This window comes from Barbus barbus (assembly GCF_936440315.1).
Source record: "Barbus barbus genome assembly, chromosome: 33".
NCBI classification, from domain to species: domain Eukaryota; kingdom Metazoa; phylum Chordata; class Actinopteri; order Cypriniformes; family Cyprinidae; genus Barbus; species Barbus barbus.
This window is the reverse complement of record NC_136761.1, coordinates 28367491-28384586: the sequence shown is the minus strand read 5'-3', so window position 1 is coordinate 28384586 and position 17096 is coordinate 28367491. Positions and strand designations below refer to the sequence as shown.

The 17096-nt window shown below is 40.5% G+C and overlaps 1 protein-coding gene across 1 annotated transcript; it reads left to right on the top strand.

Annotated features, from left to right (window-relative positions):
* The first annotated feature begins 1366 nt into the window (after positions 1 to 1366).
* On the top strand, positions 1367 to 10223 carry LOC306853055 (tripartite motif-containing protein 16-like). The gene is made up of 6 exons (XM_079390225.1): positions 1367 to 2040; positions 2348 to 2443; positions 2524 to 2757; positions 8252 to 8408; positions 8549 to 8596; positions 8821 to 10223. The coding sequence occupies exons 1-6, from the start codon at positions 1468 to 1470 to the stop codon at positions 9345 to 9347; spliced, it is 1635 nt and encodes a 544-aa protein (XP_079246351.1). The 5' UTR covers positions 1367 to 1467; the 3' UTR covers positions 9348 to 10223.
* Positions 10224 to 17096: the final 6873 nt, after the last annotated feature.

Below are 17096 nucleotides of genomic sequence, written 5' to 3'. Positions count from 1 at the left end.
TCAGATCAGCCAATGAAAGCTCAGCCAGGTTTCCTCAGATTCTGACACAAACTCCTGCAACATAATCTCAGCAGTTAAAGATGATGCTGAGCAACTCTGTACAAATTCACACAGATCACATCTCAGACTGTTAATTATCTACTTTCTTTAACCTTCAGAGAAGAAAACATAATTCTTCATCTCGACTAGGAACGTTAACAAACACTGTAAAAAAGTGATTTTCAGTTTCTATATTTCAGTGTATCTACTACACAATTTCATATTTAATTGTGTTTTTGAGATTTGAAGTCAATGAAGACTATGACCATGTGCTTGGTGCAATGGATTCTCTCCTCCATCTGCTGGCGAATAGAGAAGATCTGGATGCAATAGCCTCAAAGAGGATGAAATCCGGCTTGCTCCAGAGCTGTCGTGAGTTGTGGCCTAATGGTTAGAGAGTCGGACTCGTAATCCAAAGGTTGCGGGTTCGAGTCTCGGGCCGGCAGGGATTGTAGGTGGGGGGAGTGAATGTCCAGCGCTCTCTCTCCACCCTCAATACCACGACTGAGGTGCCCTTGAGCAAGACACCGAAGCCCCAACTGCTCCCCGGCCGCCGCAGCATAAATGGCTGCCCACTGCTCCGGGTGTGTGTTCACTACTGTGTGTGTGTGTGTGTGTGTGTGTTCACTGCTGTGTGTGTGCACGTTGGATGGGTTAAATGCAGAGCACGAATTCTGAGTATGGGTCACCATACTTGGCCGTATGTCACTTCACTTCACTTTAGCTGTCACCTTTCTTGAAGATGGGCATGATCACAGCTTTCTTCCAGGTTGAAAGGATTTGTTCTGATCACCCGATTAGCTTCATGAGGACGAGGAACATTGTGCAACTTCTCCACCAGCCTTGATTGCTTTGGTCACTACGCGGCCCAAGCCAGTTTCCATTCTTCAGTGATTGTACGGTGGAAGGAACCATCCATTTTCTTGATGTTGTCATTGGTCAACTTGGACTGTCCACTCAGCCTCTTGAGAGTTTGATAGAGAACCTTGTATTCTTGCCTCAACGCTTCATCTTCGAGATCGGCTGCTGCATTATGCCTCGTTCAGCTTTCATCCAGTGTCTGACTTCTCGATTTAGTTCAATGGTGCTTGAAGTTGATGTTTCATCTGTTTCCGCTCTTCGACCGGGTCCAAGCATTCATCTGAGATCCATGGTTGGGTTCGGTGCCAGATGGGAAGCAAAGCACTGTGATGATTTGCGCTTCTTCTTCAACACTGTCAGTACGTGTGTGTGTGTGTGTGTGTGTGTGTGTGTGTGACTACAGGAGCAGGAATGAGGAAGCTGCTTTACAGTCGCACAGACACACCTGTTTTACTCTCATTACTCGAACACAGAAGCAGGAAACAGGAATCAGTTGAGTTCAGGGAAAGATAAGCTGAAGTGTAGTTGAGCTGTTGTGTGTTTGTGTCTCTGTATTCACGCAGAAAAATGGCAGAACCCAGAGTTTCTCAGGATGAGTTCTTGTGTGCAGTGTGTCTGGATCTCCTGAAGGATCCAGTGGCCATTCCCTGTGGACACAGTTACTGTAAGAGCTGTATTACAGGCTTCTGGGATCAGGAGGATCAGATGAGAGTCTACAGCTGCCCTCGGTGCAGACAGACCTTCAGTCCAAGACCTGCTTTAGCTAGAAAAACCATCTTGGCTAAAATAGTAAAGAAACTGAAGAAGACCAAACTTTCTGCTGATTGTGACGCTGGAGCTGGAGATGTGCAGTGTGACGTCTGTACTGGAAGAAAATACAAAGCCGTTAAGTCCTGTCTGATGTGTCTGAACTCTTACTGTCAGAATCACCTCGAACAACATGAGAGTCGGTTTAAAGGAAAGAGACACAAATTGACTAAAGCCACTGGACGACTGCAGGGGATGATCTACCAGAAACATGAGAAGATCCTTGAGGTTTTCTGTTGCACTGACCAGAAATGTATATGTGCACTGTGCACGATGGATGAACATAAAAACCATGAAACTGTATCAGCTGCAGACCAGAGGACAGAGAAACAGGTATTTAAAACTAGAGATCAAGTCATTACTCAGTGTAGTGATCCAATAGTATGTTTATTTTCTGTGTAGACCCAGAGCTTAATTACACAGAAACACTGTCAGTGTGAAGCTCTATGTCTGTGTCAGTTGTGAAACAAGCATTAATCTTCATGTTAATTCATGTATGATGGTGGTAAATGATCGATCCTCACTTCTGGCGTTTGAACCTATAGTTATCAGCTCCACTTTTACTGGATTCATCTGTTCACATGATGATTTAGTGCCAGTAGTTTTCTGTGACATTCACTATCATCTGTTTGTCCTCCAGCACCAGCTGAAGGAGACACAGAAGATGCTCCAGCAGAGAATCCAGCAGAGAGAGAAAGATCTCCAGCAGCTGAGAGAGGCTGTGGCGTCTCATAAGGTGAGTCTGGAGAAGAAGAGAAGTTTGTCTCCGTCTCAGTTCAGACTCACTGAAGCCTGAATCACTGTGTGTCCTAACAGCGCTCTGCACAGACAGCAGTGGAGGACAGTGAGAGGATCTTTACTGAGCTCATCCGCTCCATTGAGAGACGCCGCTCTGAGCTGATACGGCTGATCAGAGATAAGGAAAAGCAAGCAGTGAGTCGAGCTGAAGGACGACTGGAGCGACTGAAGCAGGAGATCAATGATCTGAGGAGGAGAGACGCTAAGCTGGAGCAGCTTTCACACACACAGGATCACATCCAGTTCCTGCAGGTAACACAGATCTAGAAGAACAGGATCATAAGTCGCTTTTCCACTGTTGGGCCAGTGTGAGTCAGTGCTTTAAACAGGCCGGGCGGGGCTAATAGACTCGGACCTGTAGCACCGAGCCCAAAATCATGAGGTGTTTCCACCATCGGGCCAGAAGCTCCGCTGCTCTTCACTAAAACCCGCCCTTTACACACCTCTCTGGAACAACGTCACGCAACCCCATCATTTCCCCAACAAAGAGAAGTCATCAGAAAACTAATAAGAAATAAGTCACTGGAACTAGTGCGATCACAAAACGAACATAAGAGCTGACTTTTGTTTGCATATTTTGTTAAAGATTTAAATCCAAAAGCATTGATGTTGTACAATAATAAGTGAAACATTGATCATAATTAATTAATTTATCAGGATTGAAAATGAGTCCGTTATTTCACAAAAGAAAGAGGACACACCTTACTTATTATATGAGTCTGTTTCTGTTTATTTGTAGTCACAGTATACATCACATTTAGAAAGAATGATAATTTCTTTATTTTTTACGACCTGAGTAGCAGAGGGAGCTCCTGAACAAAAAACATTATTATATATTTTTTTGACATACGTGGAGCCAAAGTCTTGAGAGGATGGTCATATTTACCATGTTTACTGTGGTAACGTTAATGGCTAGCGTGCATCACTTATAAATATTTCTGCCTTGTGGTGATCATAATCCACATCGGATCTAAAACAGAAGTTATTTCAAACACTCGCTACTGTCTGAAAGTAAGTTTTGAGATAAAATAATTTTAAAAGGCTTTTAATAGTGGTGTTATAGCTGTTAATTTTATGAAATTATACGCGGAGCTGACGCTCTCCAGACACGGAGAAATTCCGCCTTTGTTCATAACCACTCCTCTATCCCCAGTTGGCAAAAAAAACCCTGGCCATTGGCCCCAAGGAAGCACAGACGAGACACGATCAAGCCCCGGAAGTGGCCGTGGAAATGCGACTGGCCCTGGTACACACTAGCACGCCCGCTTTTGGCCCGACAGTGGAAACACGGCTATAGTGGGCCTGAGCAGATCCTGCTGTGACAGGAGACTCACAGAGAAACATTTCATGAGTGTCTTATTATACAATCATCAGTCAGACTCTCATCTGATCATCTTCTCTGGAAATTCCTAATCTCTTAGGAATCATTTCTCTGAGCTCTTTCTTCTGGAAGATATATTCTGCTGTCAAACACCACTAGCGCCACCAAGAGTTCAAAACTTCACTAACAATTCAGCTTTTTACCTCATTTTTCCTTTTGATTTATTACGTCATGGTGAAATCAGTGAACTCGATAGTACAGTAAAGTTCATCAAAATTGGATCAGATGATCCTCAAACCTGATAAAAGAAAGTTCACATAGAGTTTAAGTGGGGAATACTAGAATCTGTAGCTCTAATGTGATATAATGATCTAAGATTGTGCAGCACATGGCAGCTTCAGTGCTTAGCTTTTCCGTGTTTGTACTGTTTTTGTTAGTTTTTCCTCTTTTTTGTTTCTCAAACACGATCAGTTTTACCAGGCATGAACTGCTGAACATTTGGCAGAACACACCACAAAATCTTTTACCGGATTTCGATTATTCAGATGTTTTGCTGGACATTGTAGTTGGCGGAGCAGCGGTGCTGTTTAGACGCTTCAGGATGCGCAGAAGGGGGAAGCAAGCCGGCACGCTCGTGAAGCTTCGTCAGTGTGGATTTAGAATGCCGTTGCCTAGCATCCATCTAGGGAATCTCCACTCTCTACCCAACAAAATGGACAAACTCCTTCTGCTCTCCTGGACAAATAAGGATTTTCAAACTCTGCTGCTCTGTTTCACGGAAACCTGGCTGAACGATGCCATACCGGACAACGATGCTCCATCTGCCGAACTTCCAGGCGATCAGATCCTACCACGGCACTGTATCAATGGGGAAATTGTGCGGCGGCGGGATGTACTTTTACATCAATGAAAGGTGGTGTACAGATGTAACTGTGTTAAAGAAGATATGCTGTTCTGATCTAGAAACGCTCTTCATTAACTGCAAGCCATTCTATTCGCCGAGGCAGTTTTGTTCGTTAATTCTCGTGAGTGTCTACATTCCTCCGCAAGCGCACGTGAGCTCAGCTTTACAGAAACTCGCTGATCTGATCACAGAAACAGAACAACAACACCCAAACTCTGTTTTAATCATTCTCTGGGACTTTAATAAAGCAAATCTCTCCCGTGAACGGCAAAATTACAGACAGCACATCACATGTCCCACCAGAGACAGTAATATATTGGATCACTGTTACACAGCGATAAAGGACGCATATCACTCTATCCCACGGGCAGCTTTGGGGCTCTCTGATCACTGTTTGGTTCATCTTATATCGACCTACAGGCAGAAACTTAAATCTGCTAAACCTGTATTAAGAACTGTTAAAAGATGGACTAATGTTTTACAAACAGGTTTTACAAGCCTGTCTACAAGTTTCGACCTTACTGATTGGACTGTTTTCGAAGCTGCGGCAAATGATCTGGACAAGCTCACAGAGACTGTAACATCATATATCAGTTTCTGTGAGGATATGTGCATTCCTACCAGGACTCATCTATCTTACAACAACGACAAACCATGGTTAACTGCAAAACTCAGACAGCTCTGTCAGGCCAAAGAAGATGCTTAGAGAAAGGGGTATAAATTCTTGTATAAACAGGCCAAATACACACTGGAAAAGGAGATCAGAGGTGCAAAGAGGAATTATTCTGGCAAGCTAAGGAACAAATTCTCTTCCAGTGATTCTGCTTCAGTGTGGAAAGGTATGAAAGACATCACCAGATACAAGACACCACCCCCCAGCATTCTGGAGAATCAACAACCGGCAGACGATCTGAATGAGTTCTATTGCAGGTTTGAAAAAACACCATTCACACCTCCTGCAACCCCCCTCTCCCCCACATCTGCACTGCAGATAAGTGAAGTCGACGTGCACCAGGTCTTCAGAAAGAACAAAAGAAGGAAAGCACCAGTCCCAGATGGTGTGTCACCAGCCTGCCTAAAAACCTGTGCTGACCAGCTGGCCCCATCTTCACACAGACCTTCAACAGATCACTGGAGCTGTGTGAAGTCCCCTCATGCTTCAAATGCTCCACCATCATCCCCATCCCAAAGGAATCCAAAATTATAGGACTAAATGACTACAGACCTGTGGCTCTAACGTCTGTGGCCATGAAATCATTTGAAAGACTGGTTTTGGCTTATTTGAAGAACACCACTGGACCTTTACTGAACCCCCTGCAGTTTGCCTACAGAGCAAACAGGTCTGTGGATGATGCAGTCAACATGGGACTGTGCTTCATCCTACAACATCTGGACAGACCAGGGACTTATGTGAGGATCATGTTTGTAGACTTCTGTGCCCACCTCCGTCTGTCAGTGGATCACCAGCTTCCTGACAGACAAGCAGCAGCTAATGAGGCTGGGAAAGTTCTCATCCAGCACTCATACAATCAGCGCTGGAGCTCCTCAGGGCTGCGTTCTCTCCCCACTGCTCTTCTCCCTGTACACCAATGACTACACATCTAAAGACCCCTCTGTCAAGCTCCAGAAGTTTGCAGACGACACCACACTGATCGGCCTGATCCAGGACGGTGACGAGTCTGCTTACAGACAGGAGGTTAAGGAGCTGGCTGTCTGGTGCAGTCTTTACAACCTGGAGCTTAACGTGCTCAAAACTGTGGAGATGATAGTGGACTTCAGGAGAAACCCCCCTGCACTCCCCCCACTCACCATCATGAACAGCACTGTGACTGCAGTGGAGTCATTCAGATTCCTGGGCAGCACCATCTCTCAGGACCTGAAGTGGGACAATCACATTGAGTCCATTGTAAAAAAGGCAGAGGTTGTACTTCCTTCGCCAGCTGAGGAAATTCAACCTGCCACAGGAGCTGCTGAAACAGTTCTACTCCACCATCATTGAATCCGTCCTCTGCACGTCAATAACTGTCTGGTTCAGCTCAGCTACCAAATCTGACCTCAGAAGACTATAGAGGGTAGTCCGGATTGCTGAGCGAATCATTGGTACAAGTCTCCCTACTCTCAGAGAACTGTACTCATCCAGAGTGAGCAAATGGCTGGCAGAATCACTCTGGACCCCTCACATCCAGCACACTCCCTCTTTGAACTGTTATCGTCTGGGTTCGGGTCCAAAACTTCTACGAGTGCCTCGGACACGGGTCGGGTTCGGTATTAGCAGCCTCGGGTCTCGGGTAATTAAAATAAATGTGCTTTTCCCAAATGGACCCGATTAGACCCGACTTTCCTGGATGCATAGCCTACGTATGTGTTCATGTTAAGTTAATTTTTGAGAAACGCACATAAAAAAGGAACGTGTTAACCTCAGAAATCCATCTTATATATCCATCAGGAAATCCACTTCATTACGCTGCGTGCCAATGCAAGGCTTTTCTTTTTTGTGTGCAGAAGCCCTTCATCAAAGATGAGGTAAATAACGTTGCAGAAAAAAACATTATTTATTTACCTATCGATTTAATTTTTATGAAACGATCACGTTTATATTTCAAATTCACTGGTTAGCCTACAATTGAAAGCCAAAGTCAGAAATTACATGTATCCATCAGGCAGGCAAAAATATAAAGTAATAGGCTAATAAATAAGTAAATAAACTGAATTTGAACTGAATAAACTGACTCCAGGATTTTTCCGGACCGATGTGGGGCTGCAGGCTGTGCACACGTCAATGCCATTTATGTTCGGGTCTAGTCGGGTTAGAAAACAAATGTGGTTGGGTCGGGTCAGACTCTAATTTCATTGGGTCTGTCCCGGGTCCGGTTTATATTTTAAAAATAATTATTTATGCACGTCGGCTTCGTGTAAGAAATTATTTGGGTCGATTCGGGTCAGGTACGGATTTTAGGACCCAAGAAGACCTCTAGTCGACGCTACAGAGCACTGAGCACCAGAACGACCAGACACAGGAAAGGTTTCTTCCCTCAAGCAATCCATCTCATGAACACTTGACATTAAACATGGAACACACAACACTATTATACGTTATTTAATTATCACCACACATATTTATTTTTCCTTTCAAATTTGCACATATCAGACCTGTACACACATAATTGTCTATATTATATATTGTGTTTTTGCTATTTTGTACATTGCCTATTTGTATATTTGTATATTATTATTTTATTATCTGTGTCCTGTCCTGACGCTGTCATTCTGATGCACTGTGTAGCTTCTGTCGCTATTACAAACTCCTTGTATGTGTAAACATACCTGGCCAATAAAGCTCATTCTGATTCTGATTCTAATGAATATGAGAAGAATGAAGCTGATGCTGTGAAAGTGCTGGATTGAGGTTACTAGAGTTACTAAAGATTAGTCAAGTCAACAAGAGCCACACAAATCTGATGTTGGTGCAGATTATTGGGTGAAGTGTGGAGCTGATGATTTTTGATTTCTGTTTTCTGTAGAGTTTCCAGTCTCTCTCAGCACCTCCTGAATCTACAGACGGAAATTATCTCTTCAGTTCTCTCATCTCTTCTGATGCTCTGAGAGAATCTGTCCATCAGCTGAGAGACAATCGGGAGAATTTCTGCAAAAAGGAGCTCAAGAAGATCTCAGACAGAGGTAAAGTCCTGCAGATTCATCTGCTGTCAGAAACCAGTCCATCATCATTTCATATCATGGAGAACATCATATTAGAAATGTGTTAGGAATGGATGCAGGATCATGAGAATCACACTGTTCATGTCTGTTGATTTCCACAGTCACATTCACCAACATTGATCTCTGGGACAGGAAGGACTTCCTACAATGTAAGTCAGTAAGAAAACAAGCAGAAAAACTCACTGAGTGTGTTCATGTTCTTCCTGTAGAAGGAGAAAGAAGAGTTTTATAAATGATGTAAATGATGATTAGCACAGATATCTGGTCATCTGTACAGAGACACTGATGATACACTGAACATGAAGAGTTCATCTACATGAAAAGATCAAACAGATTCATAATTCCTGATTCTGATGTGTTTTATCTCCATCAGATTCCCATCAGCTCACTCTGGATCTGAACACAGTGAATAAACGCCTCCGTCTGTCTGAGAACAACAGAGTGATTTCTAACACTGACAAAGTCCAGTCGTATCCTGATCATCCAGACAGATTTGATGAGTGGTGGCAGGTGTTGTGTAGAGAGAGTGTGTGTGGACCCTGTTACTGGGAGCTGGACTGGAGTGGAGATGATTTTGGTGTGTATATATCAGTATCATATAAGAGCATCAGCAGGAAGGGACGGGGTGATGAGTGTAGGTTTGGAAATAATGATCAGTCCTGGAGTTTGTACTGCTGTCCCTCCAGATACTCATTCTGGCACAATAGCTTAAAGACTGATCTCCCTGTAAAGTCCATCAGCAGGAGAATAGGAGTGTTTGTGGATCATAGTGAAGGAACTCTGTCCTTCTTCAGCATCTCTAACAAAATGAGCCTCATCTACTCAATCCAGACCACATTCACTCAGCCGCTCTATCCTGGGTTTTATGTTTGTGTTGGATCATCAGTGAAACTGTGTTGATGAATCAGAATAGACTGATGAGAGATTCTACACTGATAAAAATGATTCTGTGGAAGTAAATACTACAGAAAAACAAATATAATTTATACATGAAAAAGGTAGTTCAGGCAATAATTTAAAAAACAAAATTCTATTTTGGTACTCAATTCAAGCTTGTAGAAGTTAAAGCGTAAATATAAATGCTATAAAATTAAGTAAAACCTACTCTACTTTTCTGATACTGGTGTTACCGTTATGCATTGGGGCATGAATAATTGATAAGTTTGATTTTTTTGTTGTTGTTTTCCAGCTGTATTTATACTGTTTTATCATTGATTTTGTTGTTAGGTTTAGTAACTTGTGATTTTGTTACATCTACTTAAAATGACATTCATGTTTAAGTCGAGTCACCATTATTTAAATAGGGCTTTTTACAAATGGTGTCAAAGCAGCTTTACAGTATTAAACAGGGAAGTAGTGTGTCGAAATATTGTGTTCTCCTCAAACGGAACCAGCAGTTTAGTTCTAGGCTGCAACAAAGTCAGATTGTGCAGAGGGCTCATCTGGTTCCCGTGGTCTTGTCCCGATGGCCGATGAAGACGAGGTCTTCACTGGGGATCCGTCTCTGGGGGGCATGTAGTTGCCCTGGTCTCCGCTGACATTCAGGGCTGTAGAGGTCGTCTCTAGGTGCTGATCCACCATCTGAGCTGGATACGGACTGGATCTGGGTGGCTATAGTGACCTCGGAATAAGAATAAAACAGACTAATATTAGCGTAGATGCCATTCTTCTAATGATATTCAATTTTCATATTCATATTCAAAAACGAACCACAGAATTTTATTTTACTGTCATTGTGTATTGTGCACCAAGTATTAAAGTCTCTGTGTTCAGATGAGTGCTGATTTACTAATTATATAGATATGGTGTCTACATGACATCTATTATGGCTTAATTAGGTGCTATATTAAAGCTGCAATCTATAACTTTTTTTGGTTAAAAATGATCCGAAATCAATATTTGAGAAAATTCATAAACAGCCAGTGTTCAAAACTATCACCTTACTTAAGCCCGATTCACAACGGTTATTTTATAATAATGTTTTCTGATTTGAGTGGTACGGGTGGGTTTCTGCGAAATTCGAGCATGGCACTGCGTCATTACATCACGTCTGTAAACATAAAGACGTTTTCCCGGCTAGTAGGCTATCGCACGTGAGGATCCTTCAGGTGGTGGATCATTTATAGCCTTTACTCACAGCAGCTAGAATAATTCAATTTATCATTTTGATGGCGGATTTTAATCCAGAAAGGATTATGTGTTTATGAAACACATGTGAATGAAATTAAATTATGTGGGATTATACAAGTTATTGTATTTTAAATAGAACCAGTTTGAAGGAAGATTAATTTGCTTTTTGGATTAATTTCTTAATATGAAATTCAAATGGTATGACAATTAGATATTAGACTGTACAGAAATTGAAATCTACACGCTAATACACACTATACTCATAGTCAAGCAATGCTAATGTTGTTAACATTAATAATTTGAGAACAAAGTATAACGGCTGTTTCACACATGCTCCGTCTGCAGTCCGTATGCGGTGCAGAAGCAGCACGGACTCATTGTGCTTTCACACAGGATGCGTTTGCAGTCCGCTCCTGATCAGCAGCTGTTTACAAACACAACATTTATCCATTATTTTGATTTCAAATCCAAACGCTGTTAGCCTTTCCTGAAAGTGTTTTTCAGCATTGTGATCCTCAGTTACACAATTTTTCATAGACATTCACGTTTAAATTCAATTAATATATATATATATATATATATATAAAAAAAAAAAACGTATTAAATGCATTTGGCTTCTAGATTTGTATATTAAGTTGCTCAAGCAAGTGGAAACACATTTAAACACAGCATATAGCCTACTTTTCACAAATAGTTTAAATTAAAACATACAACTGACAGAAACAGTCTGCTCTCGTGCCTTTTACATTTAAATCTTTATTACAAACAGTCTTGCGGGTCTGAAAGAACTTTGTTTTTCTACCTTGGGACAAGTGCATATGTTGCCTTGTTTATCTAAAAGTGCACTTTTATTTGTTTTAAACCTAGCCAAAAAGCCTGTGAAACACAGTAGACTTTAATTATATCTATTTATAGTAAAATTACCACATTTCCATGTCAATCCATGTTCATTTTTACTGCGAACAAAGCAGTGTCACTTTAATTCAGCGCATGCAGTACAGCAAAAGTAGACTCGGTGCGGAAATGATCGCTGCACTGCTCCTGGAACACACTGCCGGACCGCAACCGCACTCGAACGGAGTATGTGTGAAACAGGCGTAACAAGGATAATACTTTGCACAGTTAGATGTGATATGAGCTAACTGATCTTTAGATTTAATCACCATTGGTAGTGTGATTTATTGTAATGCTTTTTCCTCAGTTGGGCAGAACAAGCGTGGCAGACTTGTTCAGATGGCAATATACGGTGAAAATTCTTATTTGGGTCATATATTCCAAGACATAGGGTAGAATCTGTGATTGCGAAGTACAGTAAATATCCAGACCGGTGCGGTGATTGACAACTATACATTCACCTCAAAACATTAGATTCATCAGCGCATCACAGCCTCACGCACCGAAGATAATTCCGCAAGAAACTGCAATTCCAGCTTTTCAAACATAGAGGGCGACACAGAGGTAAAAGTTACGGACTGCAGCTTTAAGTCAAATCTAATTATTGCCAAGTAAGCTTTGACTAAACTCAAACTCAAACTTTTACTGGCCAAGCTGAAGTTACTTATTTTCTTTGTTAAATTGACTAAACTTAGGTATGTAGATTTTACTTATTCCTATTTGTGGAATTATATATAATGGTGTAATGTGTACTTTTTTATATATATATAAATGTTAAGTTCAGTAGTAAGTAGATTGTACAGAGCAGTAGCAGTAAAAATTTACTTAAAACGTGTTTGTGCAAATTGTTACGAAGATTTTTAAGTAAATCCTACAAGTAATTTTTTTCAGTGTACCCGAGCAGCGGCTCGCCCATAGAGGGCGCTGGGGCGCCGACCTCCCTGCCAGTTTTTATTTTTATTTATTTATTTATTTAATAATAAGAAGTTTTTAATAATCTCTCATTTTGAAAAATGATCCGTGTTAATGACATGCTATTAATGGTTTTACTCTAGAATGTGTTTAGAACTCTCCAGAATGATATTTGCATTCACTTCATGTTGGTGTAGTAGTAGCCAATAGGCTGTCTTCCCTGGGCGCCAGTTCGCTCAGCCCTACAGTGCTGGAATTTAAGCCAATGGTTCCCCTGTTGCTATGCAAAAAAGTTTATATTTTGCCAATCATCTGAAAATATCGCCCGTAGTACTAAGATTAGAGCAGTGCACCTGCTGCGCGGGACATTACCTCAGAGGAGAGCGAGTGCAGTATGGCAGCGCCGGCGACGTCGAGTAGCATTAATGTAAATAAAAAAAAGAAAGAATTCTTAATTCAGATATTTTTGTTTAAAAACATTTTTTGTAAATTTTACTCATTTTAAATGGTTAACTTTTAAGGAATTAATTAGATTAATTATTACTCAATTCTAATTTGTTAAATGTATTTAATAATATTGCTTGTAATCTGTTGCCACAATTTTGAGTGAATATAGCGTATTCATTTTTATGCTGTCATTCTCTTACTCACTCAGTCTCTCTCTCTCACTCACAGTCACACACCACGTGTCACACACATTTGCCATTAAAATAGTGATCTCAATAGGAATGTAACTGTATGTTTGCTTCGCTTTTTTTGTTTCGAAGTTCTGAGCTGGATTACTGTGTTTCATACTAGTTAAAATGTTAAAAGAATTTTTCTTCTCATACTTGGTGTTCTTCAAGAATGTTGTCCCAGCCTTTCTTTGAGAGCCTTCTCTCTTTCTCTAGTATCAACACAGACTGTTATCCATTATCCAATTTGTCTACAGTGAACTTTAAAGATATGTAGTCTACAGCTGGGGATTGATTAAAGAACTAGATTGTTGTATTTCCTATAATAATTTATCGTTATGCGTTTGCACTTTTTCTATCTGGACACGGAGCATAATAAACATGCAACTTGTTCATTATCATTACCTGTGAAACTGTTGATTTCTACATGGCAGTTCAAATAATATTGTCTTTTTAGACCATTGGTATTGACTGGTTTGAGTTATTTTATTGATATAAGCAAGGGACATGGGTGGCCTAAAATGCACCAGAATGCAGGAAATCACATCTATGAAATTAACATTTTTCTGGGGGAGGAGCCACCAGACCCCCCGCACAAACAGCCCCACCTACAATATTTTTCACCAGCCGCCACTGGTGTACCCATAGTGCTTTGAGCTGCATGATAAATAATTAACAGTGTGACGTTATAGAGCAGGGGTCGGCAACCTTTTGGGCAAGAAGTGCCATTTTTAACATTTTTCCGGTTGACCACTGTGCCAATAGTTTTTTTTTTTTTAAATGCATGCTGTATCTATATTTGATTATTATACAAACAGTTCCTGAACCATTTTTTCATAAATTGACAGAGATCGGAGATAGCGCTACGCACACACAGAAACATTCAGGAGCTCAGAAACGGTACATTATATTTCTCAGCAGAGAGGAGGGTAAAATTGCTGTTTTTGAAGCAACTAAACTCAGCTTCATTGTTTGTAGAGAGAGACACAGATGCAGGTAATTCACTCACGCAACTTTAATCTCTCTCTCTCTCTCTCTCAAAATGGCCATAATTGAGGCAAAAAGTTGAGTAGTTTGTATCACTGGATATAGCTATCGGTTACTTAACATTTCTATCATAAAACAACTTCCAGCTTACCTCACTTTCTTTTAACGTTATACTGATGCCTCATCCTGGAATTTGCATTCTGCTTCTGAGAGCAGTAAAACCTGCCTACTTTGATTGGCCATCTCAGTCACTTTGACACCGACGAGCGCTGTTAGACCGCATTGATCTGAAGCGACTCGTATACACAGCGGTCACACAAATGATTCGCATCTGAAGACTAGCGCAGGTTAATTCTCACACTTTAGTAGTATTTATACATCCTAACAGGCTGTGTAACTATGAGGAATGATTACCTCAAAATATAGATCAGTATGCAGTTTTCCCCAGTGATTATCCCTCTGTGTGCCACAGCTTGCTGACCCCTGTTATATGAGTCTCTTCATGACATTAATACTGCAGCTGAACTTCTGTCAGTGAAATAACATGTCAGAATAAATGTATTATAAATACTCATATAGACAGTAAGATCAGTGTGTGTGAGTCCTGCTGAGTGAACGTGTTTCTGTGCTCTGTTTGTGTTGATCGAAATCGGTCATTTCATTTTTACTGTATTGTCACAATTTTTATTATTACTATCAAAATGTCTTTTCAATTTAAATTATCAGACACAGCCAATAAATTATTTTCATTATTCATTATGTGTTTCCTGTGAGGCTCAATCAAATTCACATTGTGTTTTCACGGCATTCTTAATGCATTTTATTGAACAATTCTTTTAATTTCTTTATTATTATTTATACAACTGACTTTACAGACAAAGAACTTTTTCAGTGTGAATGTGTGAGTGTAACTCATCAATAGAGGCTGATTGTTACATTTTACATTATATTACATTCAGCATTGCTAGCACCTTGTTTGAGTTACAGGAATACTTGCTTATTGTTTCCTCTGATGGAGGTGTGTTTGAGGTGAGAAAGCAGCTGTGTGTGTGTGTGTGTGTGTGTGTGTGTGTGTGTGTGTGTGTTTTCTTTGTGAGTCAGTCTGGTTAAGCAGGTGAGCACCTCTATTTGTGACTCATAATTTTACGGTAAACATGGCTCTTTTCTGCCACTGGTCGCCATTGCTAACGGTGAGTCACACACACACACACCTAGGGCTCGACAGGTGAGAGAGTAACACCTGGAGATTAAAGAGAGACAAAAGAGAGATAAGTAAGTGCTGAAAGAGACAGAGAATCACTTGTTTTCTTCAGTTCTTTTTGGTTTTGGTTAGAGGGGTTCAGAGAAAATCCACTCATCTTTCACAAATCCTCATTCCAAAGGGTTTAATAACTGCGCAATAGAAGAATACCATTCTGTAAGCCCACCATAAAACATAAATACATTTGAGTAAAGTTTTGTCACGCGGTCGTGGTTGTCATGAGCATGCACAAAGAGGAATTAAACATGGAGATACTTTTAATGAACATCAACACACTGAGACCATTAAAACAACATAAACCGAGACAAAGAAACTCCGGAGAACACAGGGCTTAAATGGAGGGAGATAAATGAGATAACGAAACATAACAGGTGGACAGAAAGAACGATGATTAACTAATAATGAGAACAGGAACTAAACCAAATAAGGAAAAATAGGAACTAAAAGGGAACATACATGTGACAGATCACCCCCCTCCCGGATGACCACCGGGTGGGTGCCCTGGAGGCTGGTGCAGGACGGGGACACAGGGAAGGCCTCGAGGGCAAATCAGGCAGACCTGGGAGCCATGGTGCGAACTACGGGGGAGCTAGGGGGAGCTCGGCTTCCCTTAATAAGACATGGACTCCCCTGAAAATGTGATTTGTGAAATTTTGGGGGGTCTCAAAAAATATTGACAATGTGTTATTTTGACGTGCAATTTCAGTTTTGTGTAATGTGATCATCGTGGATTATTAAGTGGGTCAATATATAATTGAGGGAGTTTTCATGTCCATGAGATTTATCTCGCAAACATGCTTATTAAAATAAAATTTTAAAAGTCTTCAGTGTTCTTCATGATCTTGTCTTTACAAATTCCATAGTTAATTATTATGGAAATAATCATTTATTTATAAAAATTGACTAGATATCCCTAAAATGTCAACTAAATAACCGTCCGAAATTAATTACAACCACAATCTCATTACCTAAAAAGACATTTTAAAAACTTATTCAAAAACAGTTTTAATTATATTATTTACATTAAGTTGAGGTAATTGTGAACAATGTGTCTTTTTGGGCAATATGTCACATTTTCAATAGAAATTGACAAATTGAATATGTGTCCGAGAAGTCGCTGTCATCTAAGTTACCCATAGCAAATACACCCCTCAAGGAAGAGTGTGTTTTCCAAATCACATGACCTGCTCCACATGATGTCATTTCCTCCTGAAGAGAAAACTAGCAAGACTCCAAGGTATGTTCTCCCTCCACATTTTCAGTTATTTCACCTAAAGTAGTGCTTGGGGCAAATGTGTACTTATCATATGTCAACAATGTTACTACAATGAATTCATAAATAACTTTGAATTTCAATTTTACTCAGTTGTACATATAATATTTAGAAGAACCTCTCCGTAAAATGCCATGTGGTGTCTGGTGCTAGGCAACCATTTTGATTTTATCCCTAAAAACAGCAAAAATGTCAACTAGGTTACCAGTCACCTATGTTACTCTGCAAAGGTAACTTAGTTGACCAAGAGTAACATAGTTGACATTCATGACATGTTCTTATAGTTTTCAGGAGTTCATTTAATATTCTAATTGTACAGTAACTATAAAATACTTTGCAATAAATATTATAAAAGTAAACTTGTTTTCAGGCAAATGCCACGATTATCTGCTGCAGAAAAGCAGCGCCGTTACCGTGCACGGCGAGATGCTGATCCTGCAAAAAGGAGGCATACTTGGCAAAAGGCCGGCAGAAATGGAGAGAAAAGAGGGAGCAAGGTGCATACTATAAGCCCATAT